Below are 21,187 nucleotides of genomic sequence, written 5' to 3' on the forward strand. Positions count from 1 at the left end.
TCTTGTACTTACCAGTAACTTCTGGGTATCTGAGGTCTCCGCTAGTGAGTTGAAAGAGGGTATCATTGCCAAGATTCCGAAGAAGGATACACGTCGTGAGTGCGACAATTGGAGAAGTGTGTGTGACGACAACAGCGAAAATTATCCTGAAACGTATTAACAAATATCACAAAAGTTGAATCGGCAGAGAGCAGGCTGGATTCAACTCTAGAACACTCCTGCACTGATCACGTCAACACCTTGCGGATCACTTTGGAACAATTTTCAGAATGCTTTCGACAGCGTAAGCAGGGGTGTATCTGGAATGCTCTACCCGGGAAAAGCATTCCGGAAAGTTAATAGCTATTACGAGAGCGACATAGGATGGGGCAAAGCTTCACTTGCTTCAATTTTGAAGGAATTTGGAGATCAAACCGGAGTCCAATTCTATCTGCGACGTTCTTGATACTGCCTTGTCCGGAGGACAAGTAGGAGTTTTGAATGAACAGGTGTAAGTTTTCTCTCTCTCCAAGTCATCGACCTTAGCTTGATAGCTCTAGATTCGGGAAAAGAGGCAAGCACAGTCGGACTGAAGATAAACGCCAATGAAAGCAAGGTTGTCGCTCTGACTTGTCATTGCACCTTTCCTATCCGTATTAACAGCAAGAACATCGAGGGAGTTGATCAATTTGTCTACATTGGTAGGGTTGTTTTTGCCGTCGGTGGCATCGACGTTGATGTCACCCGATGCGTTAACCACCCAAGGTTCACGTTTGATGTTTTGTCTAAAATTTTGGAATTACAGGTACGTTGAGGTTTTCCTACGGCAACGTTCCCTTTGCTGTGTTATCATATGGGAGAAGCGCAGAGAAGGTAGTCACCACTGTTACTCATAGGCTCCAAGCCTTCATTCACACCTGTTTCCGCTATGTCGCCAATGAGAGAAAATCCCGATCGAGTCGCTGCGTATACCAGCGAACTATCGATTGATACCTTAATTAGACACTTAGGGCACACTTTCAGAAAGGGATGCATCTATGAATATTGCTACATATATCATAAAATGGAATCCACTATTCCAAACTGGCCGATGAGTGGGTCAATCAAAAATGGAATGGTGCAGAACCGCAGAGGAGAAGTGTAGGCTCCTCAAGAAGCTCTGGAGAGAACTGAAACATATTTCATAGGAGCAACAACAATGTTAAGTTGGGATAGTGCACCATATTCATTTGTTCTCCGAAAAAGATCTGCTTGTCAAATTTGCTAGAGAATTTTAAAGTGGCATCATGTCTGAGGAGCAGGAGTATTTCTCATTATGCAATCATTATGTTTTTCACCAAGAAGGGAGTGACTCAGACCGAAACTTTGCAGCGTTTGCGAAAATAGTACGGGGGAGAGGCTCTATCTCGAAGACAAGAATGTTTGAATGGAGCAGGTTATTTTGTGGATGGAGAGAGGCAGTAAGAAACGTGAGCCATGATGATTGTCCAAGGATGAGTGTAACCGAGACCACCATCGAGAGCGCTTTTGGAAGAGGGATTTACCATTTCTTACGAAAATGTTTGACTTAGGATTTTATAAAGCGTAAATGAGTTCCACGTCTACTATCGGGAAAATGAAAGAAATATCGATTAGACATTTCCTAGCGACTGTTGAATCGATTTGAATAAGAGGGTGGGGACTTTTTGAAACATGGTTTCGCCATTAAATGATCGTGTTAGAGCAAACCGGCAAGAAATGGAGCCAGACCAACGGGGGTACACCAGTGAAGCTCAGAATGCAGTTGCCAACTAGGAAGTTAATGGCAACATTTTCTTATCGACAAGGTGATTTTCACGTCAATTTCTTTCACGATCGGCGCAAGATAAATGCGAACTATAATCGCGAAATGCTGGATGTGACGAAATTTGAAGAAAACGAAAGCCAATGTCGATGAAAAGAGTTGACAATGCTAGGCTTTATGTACCCTGCGTCCCCAGGAAAAAGTTGGTTTTATTCGGATGGCAGGCACTTAGCTATCCACCTAGCAGCCAAGATTTATCCATTTTTGTGTATAATATTTTCTTAAAATTAAGAAAAATTTAAACAAAAAATTAGTCCCGAAGATATTTGATACACGGATATACATACGTACATTTCAGAAAAGACTTTCATTGACTGACTTTGGTCTTATGACAGTTGATGGAAAAATCATCCAATGAAATAATTAAGAGGACACATAGGAAGGATTTAGGAATAGGAAGACCACCGAAATGGGGCATAAATGAGGATAATCGATTTGGGAGGAAATACAGGAAAATAGCGAGTTGATTGAGAAGAGTTTAGCAGAAGGAGTGGTGGCTTCTTTTCGCTGTCAGAAAGTTGGGGGCAAGTTGTCAGTATAGTTCAAATCTGCTAGCAACTATTGCTAAAAGATATTTAAGCCATTAATTTGGGCTTAATCAATTGCTCGAAAAAGAATAGAATAGAATAGAATTCAAGCTATCGGTCGATCTAATGGTCTAAAGGGTTGTAAGCATTTGATTATTATATTTTATTGCACAAACGACCATGAAAAGGATATTGAACATAATCACATTTATTCTTCAGACTGTAGACTTTGCCTCATAAAAATTTTATGGGCAGAGTTAGATGGGATCTTTTAAATCCAGTGGATTGCCTGACACCAAAGGAGCATGTGTACGTGGATGATGGGAGGTACCGAAGGTATGCATCTGTAAACGTCTTCCGAAACAAGGAAGCCAATTCTATGATAGACTTACTCCAAACCTCTCATCCAGGAGACGGATAAGCTCGGTAAGGACAAAATGCTTGAGTATTCCAAGCACTATTAACATGGAGCGACAATGGTTCATGGTACACTCCATGAGATATCTTCGAATCGATTATATCCGGATATCCTTTTTCTAAAATGTGGGACAGTATAAATTTTCCATTTTCCCCCGACCTACCATAAAACCGTATCTAAATTTTATTGCAGGCAGAATCATATTCACATGAATAGGTACATAAAGAAAAACCCTCAATACTAATGAGCACTTTCGGAACCATTCAGTCTACGTTTCCCCGGTAATCTATATTTAATTTAATTTCTGTTTCGTGTTTACATTTCAAACAGACAAATATCCACAGTATTGGAGTACGTATCAAATGTTCTCGATGTGGAAATTGAAAAACCACATGATTTTAGTTATTGCCGATTGTATATCCCAGAGATGGCATTGAATTGTGGAAATTTAGTACTCAATTTGAAAATCGAAAGTTTAAATGGTACACATTTCGCATTGTTAATGATATTTTTGTGGTCACGTTTCTGCAATTGGATTTCTATATATCCTCGTTGTGGGGAAAATGAAAATTGCGCTTGATGTATGCTTATTTATCGTATTTAATTATTAATTTGCATGTTTAGTAATGGAAAATTCGACTGTGAATATAATATTTGCGAATATTTGTTGGGAAGCAGTTTCGGACACATTCATTCAAAAAAGGGCGAAAAATTACTTTTTGACAACCTCAAAACAGTTGATTTAGCTGCGTTTAGCGATTCATTGAATGAATCCTTAATTGAACAGAATTCAAAAGGTAAAAACATGTAATAAAATGAAAGCATTTATCTGACACTGAGAGCTGTCGAAAAATAAATAAGAATATATAGTTATCATGTCCTCATATGATGAATGAATCATTCGATCGTTGAATAATTAATGCTGAGATTGTGGCAAAAATTGGAATGAAATGAAAGTACTACTAAATTCTTTCACGGAAAAGTCACGCAAATGGATACGGAGGAGCTACCTCTCTAAAAAAATCTTAACGACCGGAAAGATTTGATAATCAACCACATACCTTAGTCATTGCACCATCATTATCTTCTTGCAGTAAAAGGATAGTAGGGCATAGACTCTTTTAACAACGCTTATATGGTTCGCTGTATTTTCCAAGGATTTTCCAAAAAGTCCGCAGTTTTTCTCAATTGTTCCTCGATATACAGTTCCAGGAAGGTCCACTCATCTCGTTAGGGAAACGAAGTCTATGCCATTGCATAGTGCCATATTTATCATGTGGATAAGAATCCTTCCTTTAGATAGGGCAGAATTAAGTAACTGAAATTTCGACAAACAAGTCGTGAAACCTGAAGGTGGACGCTTCAGGTGTGAAAGGTTTTATTGAATTTTATGTAAGAATATTTGGCTACACAATGATTCCACATATATATATATATATATCTTGTAGTGTATATACGTTGAATACATGCGAGATTTAATTCCATGAGGTACTGAAATTTTATCTCATGGACAGTATTAATTCGACGCGAAAGGGACAACTTTGCTCTAATAAAATTTTGTTAATAATAGTAGGATTTCCACCAGTTTCTAGTTTGATGCCTCGTATTAAAATTTATCTTACTATAATTCTACAGATCTAGGATGATTAAGGAGGTTCACAGTAAAAAATATAACAGTGTATATCAACTTTATTTGAGTAGATATCATAACGGGAAGTATTTTGAGGCCTAGGTACCATGTGCACAGACCACCATAATTTCTGTCAAATTTTTAGGTTGGCTAATTTCTGAAAATTGACCCCCGAAATAATTTACCTTTTCCAGACTCTCGCATTCCCTCCGTTTGCAACCAATGTCTGCTAATCGAGACCTTTCATTTTATGGCTCATATGACTTTATTCGCTGAAAAAAATTTTTGCATATGCGAGACTTCCCCTTAAACTCAACGCAGAGCGATCTTACTCACTGCAGGTATGGGAATTTTAGTTCACCTCCTCCTTCCTCTCCCTGGGTCTGTCCCACTTCTGTACCAAATTTGAATAAATCGTTGTTACAGACAGACAGTAAACCGATTTCAACAAAGTTTTGTTGAAAACAAACTGTTCCGAATCCTCAAGTTCGCTTAGAAGAAGAAGGTGGGTGGAAGATGTCATGGAATCAAATGTAAGTTTAATATTCCTTATCATTTAACGCACAGAAAAATTAGGAAATCCAAAAGTTTCAACTCAATTATACTTGTCTTAACATCCCATCAGACACCACCTTAATGTGGTGGATGATCCTGTAGTACCTTATTTCTATACCAAGTGTATCCAAAACAGGAATATAGAAGCTAAGGACTTGTTCGCGGTTATCAGTAGCTTTGGGTTTCCAAACCCATCAACCTCGGGGGTTAACACACCCTTCTGTGGAGCTTCTCTACTTACCTAGGTGAAGTGTACCCTTAGCTTTCGTAGTTAACGGAAGTCAATTCACTATTACAGTTATTCGTCTTGCCGTCAGAGAGTCCAGTAAGGAAAAACATTTGAGTTAGCAGAGAAGGAGCGTGCAGAGCGCTAAGTGATCACAGGCCAGCCTTAGTTTCAATTAATTTTATTTCCACTCAAAGTGGCTCTGCCGAAATCGACATCCCTTCCTCAGTAAAACAAAAATAATGACAGCCAATCACGAAATATTCACGAAGAAAATAAAACTAAAACAAATATTAAACTTCGATCATGAAGACCCAAATTTGGTTGAGGAGCAGGCCCCTTCAGCAATTTTGATTCTAGGCTTCAGTCGTACAAACTGTCTTCATGCAAACCACTTCCGCGCAAACTATAACTCTGGCGTTACTTCAAGGTCGAGAGAAGAAGATAGTTTTAAACATACTTGCGGAAACATCAACCCAAATGGTAACAGAAAACACTCGTACGGCTACGGAGTTTTGTGTGTAGTGTGAGTGAGTGTAGGTGCATAATGTGAAATGTAAGTCGTACCTCGACAAAAGTACGAATAATTGGCTCAGGCGATCCGGTCGCTTGCCCAATGACGTGTGGGAAGGTGGGCGACTAGTACTAAAGAAGATCCCAATAAGTGTTGTCTCTACAATAATCGCAAGAATACCATCTGGACGCAGATAGTGAGAGATAAACTTTTTAAATATTGATCTATTCTCTGCCAACAGAAGCGCAAGACTCTACTCTCATATGGTATTTCAACAGCTAGCCTGGAGTATCTTCGTTAGCTTCCATGAACTATGAACCATATAAAATAAAAACGGAAATAATTAGATTATTTGGTGCTTTGCTTATCTCCTCTATGTCGAGCATGAAGTTCCTTGTGGAACATCCACAAAAGTTGGGCTACCAACTTACGAATTTCCAAATTCTATTCCTGCCGAAACGTTAGCAGCGCCTCGAAGAGGGATTGACCTCACGGCAACGACTTTTGCCCATCGAAAATGGTTTATGACAGGTTCGTCCATAATTGTATCCAGAGCTCTCAGAATGCTCGTTTTCTCCAATTTGAACATTTGGGCCTAAGTGAAATGAGATTATAGGACCCTGGAGAGTATTCCTCTTCCTCTTGTGGCAGTGCGGTTTTGCACTCTGGAAAGCTGTTTTCGGCTATTTTGCAGCAATTGGATAACTTTCTAGCTGCGCAAGCGACACACACTTTAAACAGGTCCGAGAATACTGATAAATACTGGGCCATCAAAAGTGTCTTTTCCTTTGGTACGAATGGTGTTGCCGGCCACATCCTAAAAGGTTTTGACAAGACCTGCTCGACTGACCGACTACGGAAAAATTGAGGCGAATCGATGAATCTGAGGAGCTGAGCAAGGATAAGCCTGGCTCGTGGAGGTTCAGGACAAAAGCAATCCCGTCATGGTGATGGTAAAAGGAGGAAACACTGCTGCAAATGGCAACGATTTCTTCACCAAAGGCAGCAAGAAAGCTGACAAGTGGTCATAAGCCTTTCGATAGTCCAGTGAGGGACGTCCACAGCAGTCTTTGCATCTACCTGAAGAGGAAGAAGGAATCCTTCACCACGATTTTCCATCTTTTAATTTCCTCTTGATGAAGTAGCAAATCAAATCATATTATGCGAAACTGGATTGTTTCTCCAAACAGAAGCGAAATTAATTGATAACTCCGTACCGGAACTTAAAACACAAACATGGGACATCGCCCGTACTTATCGGAAGTAACCATGCGATTTAAAGTTGGAAATGAAACAACAATGAACAAAAACTTCTGATTCAAGTGCAGCTCTACGATGGATTACATTATCAGTCGGCGCGACCTTTGGCGTTCTCATCCTACTTTGGCATCCTCAGGCCATAATATTGGGGGTCGCTCCTTGTTTGTTTGTTTTTCAAGTTTCGGTGCAGTTCCACAGATCGGTTCAAGGACACGTGGAGCTTTTAAAATGTCACCTGGGGGACTAAAGTATTTCAGCGACCCTGCTAGCAAACAAGCAAGCAAGGGCTTGTCGGCGGTATACTTTAATGAAGCTTTAATATTTGCGGGCGGGCCACGGTTAGTTTAGCGAAATTCGTAGGTTTTTATGATGGCCCTCCCCTGATCTTCTGATCACCGCGCATTCCATTTTGACATTACACGCCAAAATCTGAAAGTGCAATTATCACCACACCACCATCAGGTTGAACCTATTCTGCGCCAATATTCTCTCAATGACACCCAGTGTATTCAAGCCTGAGACAACAGCTAATGGAAAACGTCGTCGGCGTACGGCCACATAACCGCAGAAGCGTTGAGAAGAAATTGAACTGGATAGGCCACACATTAAGAAAGAGAGACCATTGGGTCGTAGAAGTGGAAGCTTCTCGGAACACCATGGATGGAGTTGATATATTGCCGGGAAACGACGGTGATGGAATGTCGGTGAGTTTGACACATTATTCCCCAAACAAAACACCCATTTTGTTTTATCACCCATGGCATTAGTCGGAAAAAGTCTCATATAATTAAGATCAAGACTAATAGAATACATAGATGAAAAAGGTCTGTAAATCCTCAACTTGGGTAATTCATTTTTTATAGTCCGGTCAGATGAGATAGTGGAATTGACCCGACCTCACAAAAAAATTATGACCGTATTCCAGGCGGCGATATATGCCATTTTATTGGCAAAAAGAGAAGGTCTGCGGTAAAAATATAGGGGTCGCATCAGACTAATTTGTTCCAACAGTAAGCCTTACAAGCATAAGCAAGTTAATCCGCTCCACACAAATCCCCGTTTGTTTCAATATCTGACATAAAACACGAACCTCGTAAAATAGGTTGTAAACTTTTCTACTTTCCTAACCTATGCACAAAATATGGTGTCGATAATGTCATCTCTGAAGCTTTCCGTAACGTCGTTAAAGAAGTCGAGCCATTTGATAAATCTTACTGTCATCTTACTGTCAGTTGGTTGCACGATTCGTCTGTTGGTCCTCAACCCGATGCCGAAAAAGATGTCTTAGGGCAATTAGCTGGGGCAAGGACCTGTAACATACCTGGCCGATGACTATATCGTGATTGTTAGTGTTAATGGTCATGTGGATGAAGAAGCGGAAGGCTAGACGTCCTACGAGGATGAGGGTGGCCAGTGAGAAGAATCAACTTTATCATAAGTTTCGCGTCGATTAAACGCTGGCCAATTGGCGAATTTACAACGAAGAGAACTGAATTGATGAACTGGACACTCGGGAGGATGGGAGAGATCTGGATCAACTTAGCAAAAGCAGACACCAATGCACACACGGTATCGAACACTTCTACAGCGTTAATGAGAGAAAGGTTACTTTGGTTACTGCAATCTGCAAAAGAGAAGAACAAAAGCACCTCGCCAGCACTGCCGACGGTTGGAGCAATAGTTCTGGTTACAGCCATAGTAGCTGAGGCAGCACCAATCAGGCGACTGAAATTGAGGAAAGCGATAGAAGCTGATGACATTGCAGCCGAGCTCTCGAACAGAGAGGGCTAGGGCAGTGGCTTAGTGAGCTCTTCAAACGAGTTATTGAGGAAGGAAGAACACCATTTGATTGCAAAAAATAATATTGCTCCAACATGGAAAAGAAAGGCGGTTCAACAGAATATTCAAATTTACGTCCAATTTGGTAGTTATCCAGTGGTATGAAAATTTTCGAATTTGCTAGTGATAACTGCATTCGCTATGGCGACTGTGGGACTACTAATGCAATGCAATGTTTTGGAGGGCAACGCTCCTTCTAGATTGCATTTATTGTGTGCTACACAAAGTTGTCTTGTGTGTTGTGCGGCAACACTTAGTGCCAAAAATCCAAAAAATGTCTCTGTTAGTGTTTATCAAGGAAGCGCTATTCCGCCACTCGCCTTTACTATGATTATGGACAGTGTTACGGGAGACATCCAATGTTCAGCATCTCACATGCTGCTTTTCAGAAATTGCTGTGCTAGCGTTCCACAGCAAAGCTTATTTCTATTAATTTGTCCTTGTAGCATGTACTGTGGATGAATCTGAATAAAATATAGTTTTTGACTATCGAACTCAACGAAACAAGTGCCACCGTTATTAGTGGCAACAACCTATGGAGGACCGAGCGATTTAAGTATCTTGGACCAATACTATCAGCCCATGGGACCAGCATTATGAAATTGTCTCACGCATCAGAGCAATTTGGATGAAGTGATCTTCAATAACTTGGGTCCTTTGTGAACGACACATCAATGAACGTTCCAAATTCAAAATTTATCCGTAGTGCTGTTCACCCTGTTCCCATTTATATTCCGAGTATTGGTCGTCTACAAAAGACAATGAACGGTATCTCGCAGACAAAATTATTGTATTGGATCAGTTACGTTACACAGCATGATCACATTCGAAATGGATATGTAATTTGCGCTATCGGAATCTCATTACGTATGATTGAGCTGAGCATCAAAGTCGATGGGAAACGAGCGAAAAAGCGAGCCAAATGGGGCAATCAATAAAGACGTGCTAACCCCGCTTTTGAACAGAACAGCACTCGGAAGACTAACCGACTTGCTTGACTCTAAAATGGTGGGACCGTGGTGTTTTTTAATTTCGCGTCAGGCCATCCACTGCCTAATTTACTCTCAGGGCTTCACAATGCTGATTGAAGAGAAGAGGATTTTCAACGAGTGAACATTTTTATGACAGAATCCGAGCCCTCCAGAGTAGCGAAAGGCGACATGGGTGCTTTACGCCGACTTCTAACAGGACACTGTCCTTGAATCACTACATGGAAAAAATAGGGCAGTGATTTCGATCATTTGTAACCAGTGCAAGCAAGAGGAGAAGACGGCCCAGCATTTTATATGCACTTGTTCTGACATACCTTAGATGATTATGTCCCGGCTTCATCGAAAAATAGATGCCTACAGATTCCAGGCCTGAAAAACCTTCGTAGATTCGCAAAAGCCAGATAGATAAGAGGCCATTGAATGTACGGTTCCAAAGAATAATATAATGGGCCTTGTAATGACTTTGTGCAACCCCTCCAAATTCCCAACGTAAAAATCGTCCACTAAAAACATAGTCAACAGTTGAACCCTATTTTATTACTAAATGGGAGTATTCATAAACAGCTCATTGCAAGTTTTAGTTGACAAACAGCGTACTGTACTTTTTTGGGATAATTTGACAGCTTAGAGATGGCAGAAAGAGATCGAAGTGTTAAATGAGAGACATTGATTCATCGGCATTATGATTCATACTTTCTCTCGTTGGGGTTGATTCTTTCTTTACTGAGTACTGAGGGCTCAGGATTACGACCTTTTAACTTGTAGTTATCTGTAGGAGATTGTCAAGCACGTATTGATTTGCATTTTGGTTGCTATGTTGAATTATTTATCGCAATTCATTATTTATAAATTTTTGTTATTATAGTACCTAATATATATATAATATGTTTACATATTATGTAAGAATATAGATGAAGGTAGCATGTCTCGTTCCCTGTGGAATAAAGCTCAATTTGCATATTAAATAAATTGTTAACGAATATTATTAGAATCCTTCATAAATAATATGAGTTATTGGATATAAGGCTATTATATAAAATTATATATTTATATATATTTTCCATAGGTATGAAATGTAAAAATATATTCATTTAACGTCATAAAAGTTCGCTGTTACAATATTCTTGCCGCTTTCATACAGATATGTATGCATGCATCGGTTTTTTCTAATAAATTCTTTGATCAAAAAAGTTCAATCAGCTTAAACTATGAGAAAATACTTCTTCCCCCACTCAATTAAAATGAATGACGTTAATTCTCTGATTCAAGTCAAAACACAATTATTCATGATTGTAAACAGCAAGCATGCAATACGGCTTTAATTTATCTATAAAATTCGCATTGGAGCCAAACACGAAAGAAAATTATATAATTAATCCCAAATAAGACAACTTGAATGCATGCAAAATGTTAAATTTGTTGTCGTTTTTTTTTTATTTTTCATTTCCTGAAATAAAAAAATTACTCAAGTATCCCCAAATCTGAGTGATCGCAAGGGGCCAGGAGTGAATGTTTATAAAACAGCCAAGATAAATATTTTATTTTGGGAATTTTAGATATTTTTTGATCATGTCATTGAGCGATGTAGTTCAAAGAGCCTTGGGGAGCAAGGAATGTATCTTTAGCAGATTCCTTTTGTTTTCCGTTTTCATGCAAAATGTATACATAGTCACCATATAAAGTAGGCTCAGAATTATCCACAGTTAAATAATACTTTAAAATTGGGAGTTCAACTCAAATGGTATATAAAAATAAATGTACATTTAAATTTAGTTACAAAATATCTAATTAAAATTGAATGAGTATAATGAAATAAAACTGTATTTGCATAATCGTAGGCGTTTATATATCTAGTAAGTAACACATAGTTTATGCATCTAGATAGTAGGCGGTGTTAGTAGATACAGTAATGTTGAACTACAGATGTTTCACAAGTGGAAATGATACGTTGATTACAAATAATGGAATGCCCATAAAAATATCATAGTCAAGCATTGGCATAAAAATCAAGCAAAAACTTAAGAAATTAATAAAAGATGCAAATAAAACATAGAAAATAATAATATAATTTCCTACCCCGACCGTAAAGAAAGCCTTTAGATAAGGTCAAGGCATTATCAATCTCCCGTAATAGATCGCTTTCGGACCAGCTTCGACGGTCAGGGGTTAGTTTAAAGCGGGTCTCCTTCTTCCGTGTTTCTGTTTTGTTGCCTTTCTTATCGTCTCCCTTATTAGTACGTAAGATTGTGGTAAGCTTCTTGGGTTCAGGTTTACTTCCTGACGTAGTTTGATGAGATCCTTTTGAATATTGTAAATTTTTATATCATTAAATGCAATAAATGATTAATGATTGAGATGCAATGGAAGTATGCACATGCTTTTTGCCGAATTTGGTGAAATTTGGAAAAAGTGTCCTTTGGACTATGCATTTTCAACTGATTGTGTTTTTGTCACATTGAGCGTTGACTAGAAAAATACTGATAAGTTCTTGGTATCGGTGCAATTAAAGGTATCTTTAAAGACATTTTTTATTGGTCAGATATCTACATCTGGTATTTCAAACTGTCAGATGACTACGGATAATTGACGACAATGCAGCATTTTTTTAAGTACACATTCAATCCATATTTCAAAGAGGAGGGCTTCCGATGAGGATGTCACTGTAACTGATATTTACGCCGACGATAGTAAGCAAAGAGTAACTTTGAAGACTGGGAAATGTGATTTACAGGATGAAGTGTTGTCAAGCAGCGAAAAAAGTTTGCGATGTATACCGTCATAAGCTTCTACGTGGTTTCGTAATTGCTTATGGTGGAGTAGCTCTTTGTCAAGTAGCTATAGTAGCCGAGAGCGTTGCTGCTGCTTCCCATAGGGAGGGGACAAAATATCCTTTCATCTCGCACTTTGTTGCGCCAAAGATTTGTCAAACCTTTCCTGCAAAACACGCACTTATTTGTGCAACCAATTTCAGGCCAGTACCGTTTTATCGCTGCAGAATCCCGGAAGTCATCAGATTGCACGGTTTGGGTTTCTGTTTTATTGGTGAAGTGTTCAAATAGGTTGGCCGTAGAAAATTTTTGTTGCCAGTGCCAGCAGTCAAGTGAAAAACTCAGTGAACTATGGGAATATACACGCTTTTGTAAACGTATTCGAAATTCAGGGGTTGGCGTGATTTTGGCGATTCGTATAGATAATTTTCCAGCGAACCTACCACCAAACCGTTCTTTTGTTTTTAGTAAGTAAGACCAGTCGAGTTTAAGGGGGAAAAGTGTCTGAGGTACCAGAAAGGGGCATTATTTTTAAAAACTTTATTCATAGTATCTTATTTATGAACCGTTTTTTTAACTTGTGTATTACTTTCAGAATATTATACAAAATTTTGATCAAAGAATGTTGAGAGTTAAGCCAGTGATAATGTTGACAATCGAGTCACCTTAAAAAAAAGTTTCCATTCGGTAGCCAGGAAAACTCATGATTGCTTCATCCGTTCTTTTTAGTAAAGGTACAAATGATATACTCATGATGGTCTTTTTTAATTAAAAAAATAAGATATAATTGGAAAAAAAATCCTCGTTTGGAATGGAGTATTTGATATATAAAATAAATGTTCAACGTTTAGGCGCTATCGGTCTAGAGGATTTCGAGAAATTTTGACCGCGGACTTAAAAACAAGTTTAAACAAAAACACGAATCAAGTTTTATAAATGAATATAATGGAGGAGCATGTTTTTTTTGTTCAAATTTACATAAAACCATCGAATGCAGCCCCAAAAACTACCTGATGCAAAGCTCTTTTTAATTCTTCCTACGATGAATTCTCTCCTTTTGAGCAATAGCCTGGGTTTTGGGTTCTGCCTTCGATTCTTCTTATAGATGGTCAAGAGGACCAAGCGCCCGGAGATTCACTTCCCTATAACTCAAAAAGTTTTGCTCCTAATGACATCAAATTTTCTGATAACTTACAAGAAGCTCCAATATCAGAAAAAAATTGAAGTTCCGACCCTTTTCCCCTTAACTTCTTGGTATTTGATGCTTGAAGTAGGTAGAATCCGGTATATGGTAATTCAATTTCAATTAAAAAGAAACTTTGCATGGAAGTATGACACCATGAAATCAATTTGTATAATGTATCTGTGATGAAAATTAAAACGCCATCGCTCCATCTCAGGCAGGGTCTGCTTCGTCTTTTCTTTCCTACCATAGATATTGCCTTTATAGACTATCCGGGCTGTAACCTATTGAGCCGGATTTTATCCACAACCCGACGGTCATGGTATCGGCCATAAATTTCGTCGTTATGTAGGCTACGGAATCGTCCATCCGCATGTAGGGGGACCACAATTCTTCAGAGGATTCTTCTCTTGAACGCGGCCAAGAGTTAGCAGTTGTTCTTTGCTAAGAACCCAAGTCTTCGAACAATACATAAGGACTGGCAAGATCATTGTCTTGTACAGTAAGAGCTTTGGCCCAATGGTGAGACGTTTCGAGCGAAACAGTCTTTGTAAGCTGAAACAGGCTATGTTGGCTGACAACAACCGTGCGCGGATTTCATCGTCATAGCTGTTATCGGTTGTGATTTTCGACCCCAATAGGAGAAATTTTCAAAGGTCTCAAAGTTGTAGTCTCCTATCTTCATTGTTCTTTTTTGACCAATGCAGTTCGATATCTTTCGTTCTTTTGGTTTTGGCGCTGACATTACCACCATGTACTTTGCCTTGTCTTCAATAATGTGTAGCCCAAGATCTCGCGCCGCCTACTCGATATGAATGAAGGTAGACTGTACATCTCGGGTCGTTCTTCCCATGATGTCGATATCGTCAGCATATGCCATTAGTTGGGTGTACTTAAAGGGGATGGTACCACTTGCATTTACCTCAGCATCACGGATCACTTTCTCTAGGGCCAGGTTAAAGAGGACGCATGATAGGGCATCCCATTGTCGTAGACCGTTGTTGATGTCGAATGTTCTTGAGAGTGATCCTGCTGCTTTTATCTGGCCGCGCACATTGGTCAGGGTCAACCTAGTCAGTCTTATTAATTTTGTTGGGATACCGAATTCTCTGATGGCCATGCACAGTTTTACCCTGGCTATGCTATCATAGGCGGCTTTAAAGTCGATGAACAGATGGTGCAACTGATATCCATATTCCAACAATTTTTCCAACGCTTGCCGAAGAGAGAAAATCTGATCTGTTGCTGATTTGCCTGGAGTGAAGCCTCTTTGGTGTGGGCCAATGATATTCCGGACGTATGGGGCTATCCGGCCTAGCAAGATAGCGGAGAATATCTTATAGATGGTACTCAGCTACGTGATACCGCTATAATTGCTGCACTGTGTGATATCTCCCTTTTTATGAGACAGATAATGCCACTTTGTCAGTCGTCAGGCATTGATGCGCTATCCCACACCTTGAGCACAAGTTGATGAACCACGTCAACTGGTCGTCTTCATCGGCTCCTGGTGACTTATGGTTTTTTAGACGATGAATTGCGCGGACTGTTTCTCCTATACTTGGTGGTGATAGTACTTGTCCGTTGTTTTCAGTTGGCGGGACCTCCAACTCGCCGATGTTCTGGTTATGGAGCAGTTCATCAAAGTATTCAACCCATCGCTCCAATATGCCCAATCTGTCAGAAATCATATTTCCTTCTTTGTCTCGGCAGGATGAGCATCGAGGTGTGTAAGGCTTCATCCCGCTGAATTGTTGATAAAACTTCCGTGCCTGGTGCGGTTGCTCCCTGTAGTTTTCTAGTTCAAAGGCTTGTTGGTTCTCCCAGGCTTCCCTTTTGCGTCTACAAAGTCGCTTCTCCATTCCACGAAGTTCGTGATAAGTTTCTGCGCGTACCCGCGTTCTTTGAGAATGCAACATTACTCGGTATGCAGCATTCTCCCGTCGCAAGCTTACATTTATTGCCAAATCAGCCGTTCCGACTCCTTTTGCGGCAGGGGCCCAATATGTTTGTGGCCGTACCCATGATAACGTTCTTCAGGTAATTGTGAAGATCATTTGTTGATGCTTCACCTCCAGGACCTCTGTTGACTGCGGTTATTGCGGCATTTCCGTCTTATAGGTGTTACGGAGGGCTGTGTTGTGGATGGCTTCAGAATTAACTCCCACTTGATTGTCAAAGGGGATTGTAGGTGATGTTGTAATTCGAGCTCGGAGCACCATGCCAACGAGATAGTGGTCCGAGTCTATATTGGCCCCCCAATATGTTCTGACATTCATCAAGGCTGAGAGGTGGCGGCGTTCAATCAGCACGTGGTCAGTTTGATTGAAAGTGGTCCCGTCAGAAAAGGCCCACGTATGTTTTTGAACTACTTTCCGCGCAGACCAGGTACTTTCAATAACCATTTCGTGCGATATTGCTAACTGAATAAGCTACGGGAGCCGACGGGCGAATACGGGCTCCTTCCCTACTTGACTGTTGAAATGTCAAAGTATGATTTTGATATCATACTTGGGACAGGCTTCGAGGATCCGCTCAACTGTCTCGTAGAAGGTATCCTTCTCCGACTCTGTAGTCTCCTCTGTAGGGGGGTGAACGTTTACGTAGAGTTCATAGTTTTTCGCTTATATTATACAGCAGGTTTCATTTTATGGCTGACTAAGAAACCTACTCCAAGCACATGGTTTACTGGATGGCCGCTATAATATATGGAATGACGAGAACTTGCGACCTTTAAGGATAGAGGTAGCAACAGGCATATGCTGGATTGCAAGGAATCTAACAATAGTGTAAAACTCAGTTAGCGACTTGAAGGTAATGGTTCGCCAAGTTGTAAAATAGATGAGCGTAAAATTTATGTGAATTTTTAGAAGCGAATGCCATGATTGGAGTCGAGGAAGGTACGTAACACGGAATTATAAGAATCACCGCAGGGAGTGTAAGGAAGCAGAGGGGATGGATAAATGCACACGAGAAAGGCAAGAGTTCTGGAATAATTACTGTGTAGAAAGTGCAGCGATAAATAGAAATATGTTGGGAAGTAAGGAGAATACACGAGTGAGCATCTACATAGTAATGTTCGTGTGGTATGGCAGAGAAAGAGTTAACTTTTGAGCAAGTATGGCAAGGCTCTGGAAAAGTGGTAAAAGTAAAGGAGATAATCAATTTAGAGGGGCAGAACGAAAGAGGAAGCTGGGATGATTTAACGGTCAAAATTTGTATAGCCAAGATTTATGCGGCACAATGACACGGTCTTCTGCAATTAGGTAGATACATGTTCATCCTTTCGGAAAATAAAGGTCATGGAGTGGTACAAATGTTGATGGTTTTGTTACGAGCAACGACACAGGGCATTATTTTGAAGCATCATGAAGAAGTAACTAGTGATAATTTGGAGTCAGGGGATTGATGGGCCGCTTCCATTTGGTACGGTGTCCGTAAAACTCAACTATAAGTTCAGACGAGTTTGAGCCCATAGCGGCCTTAGGAATGTTTGCTGTGAAAAGCAAGAATAGATCTGCGGAAAGGACAAAGCCTTGTAGTATTCCAGTAGGACTGATACATGAAGAACAATCACTCGGGATTGCCGACCATCTAGAAATCTAGAAGCCTGCTTCATCGAGGTAAAATCCTCAAAGATGAGTCCTTCAGGGTTGCATCTTGCCATTATTTCTTCTTGTTGTCGGTGATGCTCTTCATCCTATGACTATGACATTTTTCCTCAAATATCGTGACTACGCTTATGACATCTGTTTGATCTCACACCGGGTCATAGACTTTGGCCAAAAGGCTCTGGATTTGGAACGGGAGTCAGTCAGAGTCCGACTGAAGAAAAAAATCAAAGTCCTCAGTCTGACGGGCCACGGTACTCACCCTATTCCCATTAATGGGCAGAGAATGGAAGGCGTGACGTGATACGCTGATCAATTTATACTTGTATTTCTAGGAAGCGTAATTTCTACCGAAGATGGCATCGAACTGGATTTTCGATGCCTTAGTGCTAGATCCGCTTTCGCTGCCTTGTCTAAAATTTGCAAATGCAGTTATCTGAACACCAATATCAAATTCTGTTCTAGTATTCTTTCTGTGTTGCTATATTGGGGTAGCACGTGGAAAGTAACCCCCCAGGTGAAGACTCCAAGCCTTCGGGAAAAACTTGGCTACCTCGTATCATCAGAGTACCCTGGCAGGATACTATTACAAACGAACAACTTGATCGGTGCGCAAGCCTGGTACCCTGTATGCAATGTGATCGGAAGGCAGTAATGGTAGTGAATAAGTCCTACATTAAGCAGGGGTGACAATTACATTGCTGGCTACGCCATAGAGTGGAACCTAGTTTCAAAAGATGGCTGATGAGTGGGTCGCCGCACTTGACGCAGGACGGTGGAGAAGGATTATGAGAGTCTCGCGAGTGATGGCAGGTAGATGTGGTTAACGCGCTATACCGAACCAAGTACCTCTTGGCAACCATATAATCAATCACATTTACCAGGCGATGAAACCCTATCCTTACCGAAAGTATAACGAAAGGCAAACGGGGGCCTAGATGCTTAGGATCCAAATTGGTAAGATTGTGTGAACTGCATGACTGCGAAAAAAAGGTTGAACGTACTAAGTCGAAGGAGTATGCTGTATGTGCATACGAACGGGATTTTATGGTTGAAGCAAAACCGTCATTATTGAGCGGTAAGGATAAATTGCATCCTTTAAGTAATAAGAGACAAGCAAGATTTAATATAAGAAGCAGTTCTTTTGGTTATTTCGGGAATCAATTGGTATTACTCCAGAGTTACAGCACAAGCAGGGGAAAAACTAAGGTTGCAATCGAAATTGGAAGTACCCCGTCGGGAAATTACGGAATTTACCAATGACGTTAACTAAATTAGACGCAGTGGACAAAGCTGGACGAAAATTAAATTGGAGCACCTGGAGAAATGGGTACGATTCGGAACACCAGGCATATAGCGATGATTCTTGTTCGGGACGAACAAGTTTAGGCAGTGGGCCTAAAATCACTTTGGGAAAATTATGAGTGACGTTAAGGTAAATCGTAGTGCTAACAATTAACCAGGACACCAAATTTGTATAAAAGTAGGACGAATATTTAGTTAGGATAATGGTTAACAGATGACTTTCATGCCAATAAGGCGAACTTGTCAAAGGCGCAGAGTAGTTTTCTAGCAAAATCATTACATGCCTTTCTGGAATGATCCGCGGGGTATAAAAGGGCTGGAGGTCCGTACTCGAAGTCAAGGCCCAAAGACAATTCCATTGCACCCGGAACGCGGAGGAGAGAAGCTGTGGACGGCACGCAGCTTCAATGTGCAACGAAGATTTAAGATCGGCAAAAATCGCTCCACGTCGGCAAGGTTCGGTCTGATGACAGATTACAGATTTGCAGATGGCGGCGCTTTAGGCTATTACATTTGAATGTAATTAATTTACATGAACTCGTTTTGAGAACTGTGGAAGGCACTAATTGATTTGCAAGTGCCAATTAGGAATGCCACTTGCATTATATCCCAAGCTTACATTCAAAAAATTCAATTAAAGCCGGAGGTAAGTGCACTACTGCCGACATCTGTTGTATGCTTTTATTATAGAATAGCAGAATGCATTTTCTAATTGCATAAACGTCAATATTATTTGCAATGCCACGACCTACATGCATTTTTTATGTTAACACTTACCTCCAGCTTAAATTCAATTTTTATGAATGGAAGCTTCGGATATAATGCAAGTGACATTCCTAATTGGCATTTACAATTCAATTAGTGCCTACGACATCCCATTCAAATGCTACAGCCGAAAACGAAAAGTGCCGCTATATTGCAAATAACGCAACAAACTCTCTCTCTCATGTATCGCAAAAGTTCGATTTTCCAAACTTTTCTGCGTGCCGCATTGCGCACCAGACTTATTGTATATTGCCTCATACAAGTCCATGTAATGAACTTCATTTGAAAGCTCTCTCACTGTGGACGGATGCAGTTACACACGCTGTTGTGTTTGGGCCTTCATTCCAGTTCTAAACTTAGAAGACATCGCGTCGGTTGTAAATACGCCTCGAATTCTACTAGTTGAGGGAATTGTTCTATAATTAATTGTGCAGTATGGTTGTATAATTTAGTGTAAAATAAACGCTTATATTAAAATTATAGAACGGCTTTTTGGCTAGTGCCGAGCTACGTAAAGCAAGAACGTAACATTATTTATTGATTGAACAAGACACCCAGGTGGTGTCTGTTTATGATATGAAAATTGTCCATGTCTCAGCCCGTACAGTAGACCATTAGTGCCCAAATATTAGAGAGCCAAAAGCCTGTCGATAAGAAATAAGGGGTAAACTTGCACTACGATCACAATTGGATCCATTGGAAAAGATAGTTTCCATTAACAATCAAATATTGATGAGTTTCGTCTTGTGGGGTATTTGCCGTTATTTAAAAATTTGAAATTTTGTATTCCCTGTGCATACTCGTTGGAAAGAGAAAAACAAACAACACAAGTGATGAATATAGTTCAATTAAAATAAATGCAGCACACGGAAAACTAATAAAACCGACAAATAGAAAACAAAATAATAATTAGAAGCAAAAAAATAATTCTCAAACCAAGCAAAATCAATCTTGATGATGCGATCATCAAAAAATAAATGCAACAGTTTATTTCCAGTATTTCATTCTATATTCTCCTTACGTAACCTTATTTAACCTATCAATTATCAAACCACATCAAAACACCGTTCAAAATCCATATATTTGTATTTTGTTATGTTTAAAGCAATCATTATTTCAATACAGAATAAAAATAAACATTTGAACAAATGCTGGTTTTCCAGAGAGCCGAGACCCCATGAAATACGTTGATAGTACTCTACATGAAACAAGTTTCACCTTTTTTATGCCACTATCAATTCTATATGAAAAATATGATAATGCTCATTAAAGATTAGATAAGATACTGATATGACTTCTTTAATGTTGGTGTTAGTGCCAACAATATCAAAGGAGGCAACCAATTAGATTTACATTGACACTAAGGAGTATTAAGAGTTGTTTTACAAACATTGACGGGAGGAGTAAAATATGAGTTTGTTTTTTGGTGGAATTCCTTTTCGGAGCTGCTAAAATTCTGATTAGATACAAAGATAACATAAATGAAATAGACGAAAATATCATTAAAATTATTAATTATAATAAATTATATACTTTATTTTTAGATTCCTTTATTTCAAAGGCCTCTGGGACTGGTTTCAAATATTTAAAAAGTTAATATTCTTTGGAATAGTATTGATCTGCATATTTCGTCTTGTTTGCAAATGTATTTTTAATTATTTCCATATAATTGTTTAATTGTTTCAATCTTTTTTGGTTTTAAAATAGAGATAAACCAAGCTTAGTTGTTAGTCAAAATAAGCAAAGTAGCGGTTGTAAAGTAAATCTTTGGT

The 21,187-nt window shown here is 39.6% G+C and overlaps 1 protein-coding gene across 21 annotated transcripts in view; it reads right to left on the reverse strand.

Annotated features, from left to right (window-relative positions):
• Nucleotides 1-21,187, reverse strand: part of LOC119649465 (sorbin and SH3 domain-containing protein 2) — a 410,936-nt gene that overhangs the window by 200,924 nt on the left and 188,825 nt on the right. For 17 of the 21 annotated variants that reach the window (XM_038051671.1, XM_038051695.1, XM_038051686.1 and 14 more), the window contains one exon: nucleotides 11,860-12,081. The exons of the other annotated variants lie outside the window; for them this stretch is intronic. In XM_038051671.1, coding sequence (XP_037907599.1) covers nucleotides 11,860-12,081 — 222 coding nt within the window. The remainder of the gene's footprint in view (nucleotides 1-11,859; nucleotides 12,082-21,187) is intronic. 21 annotated transcript variants of the gene reach the window in all.

The sequence above is a fragment of the Hermetia illucens genome, chromosome 1 (assembly GCF_905115235.1).
Source record: "Hermetia illucens chromosome 1, iHerIll2.2.curated.20191125, whole genome shotgun sequence".
In the NCBI taxonomy this organism is placed as follows: Eukaryota; Metazoa; Arthropoda; class Insecta; order Diptera; family Stratiomyidae; genus Hermetia; species Hermetia illucens.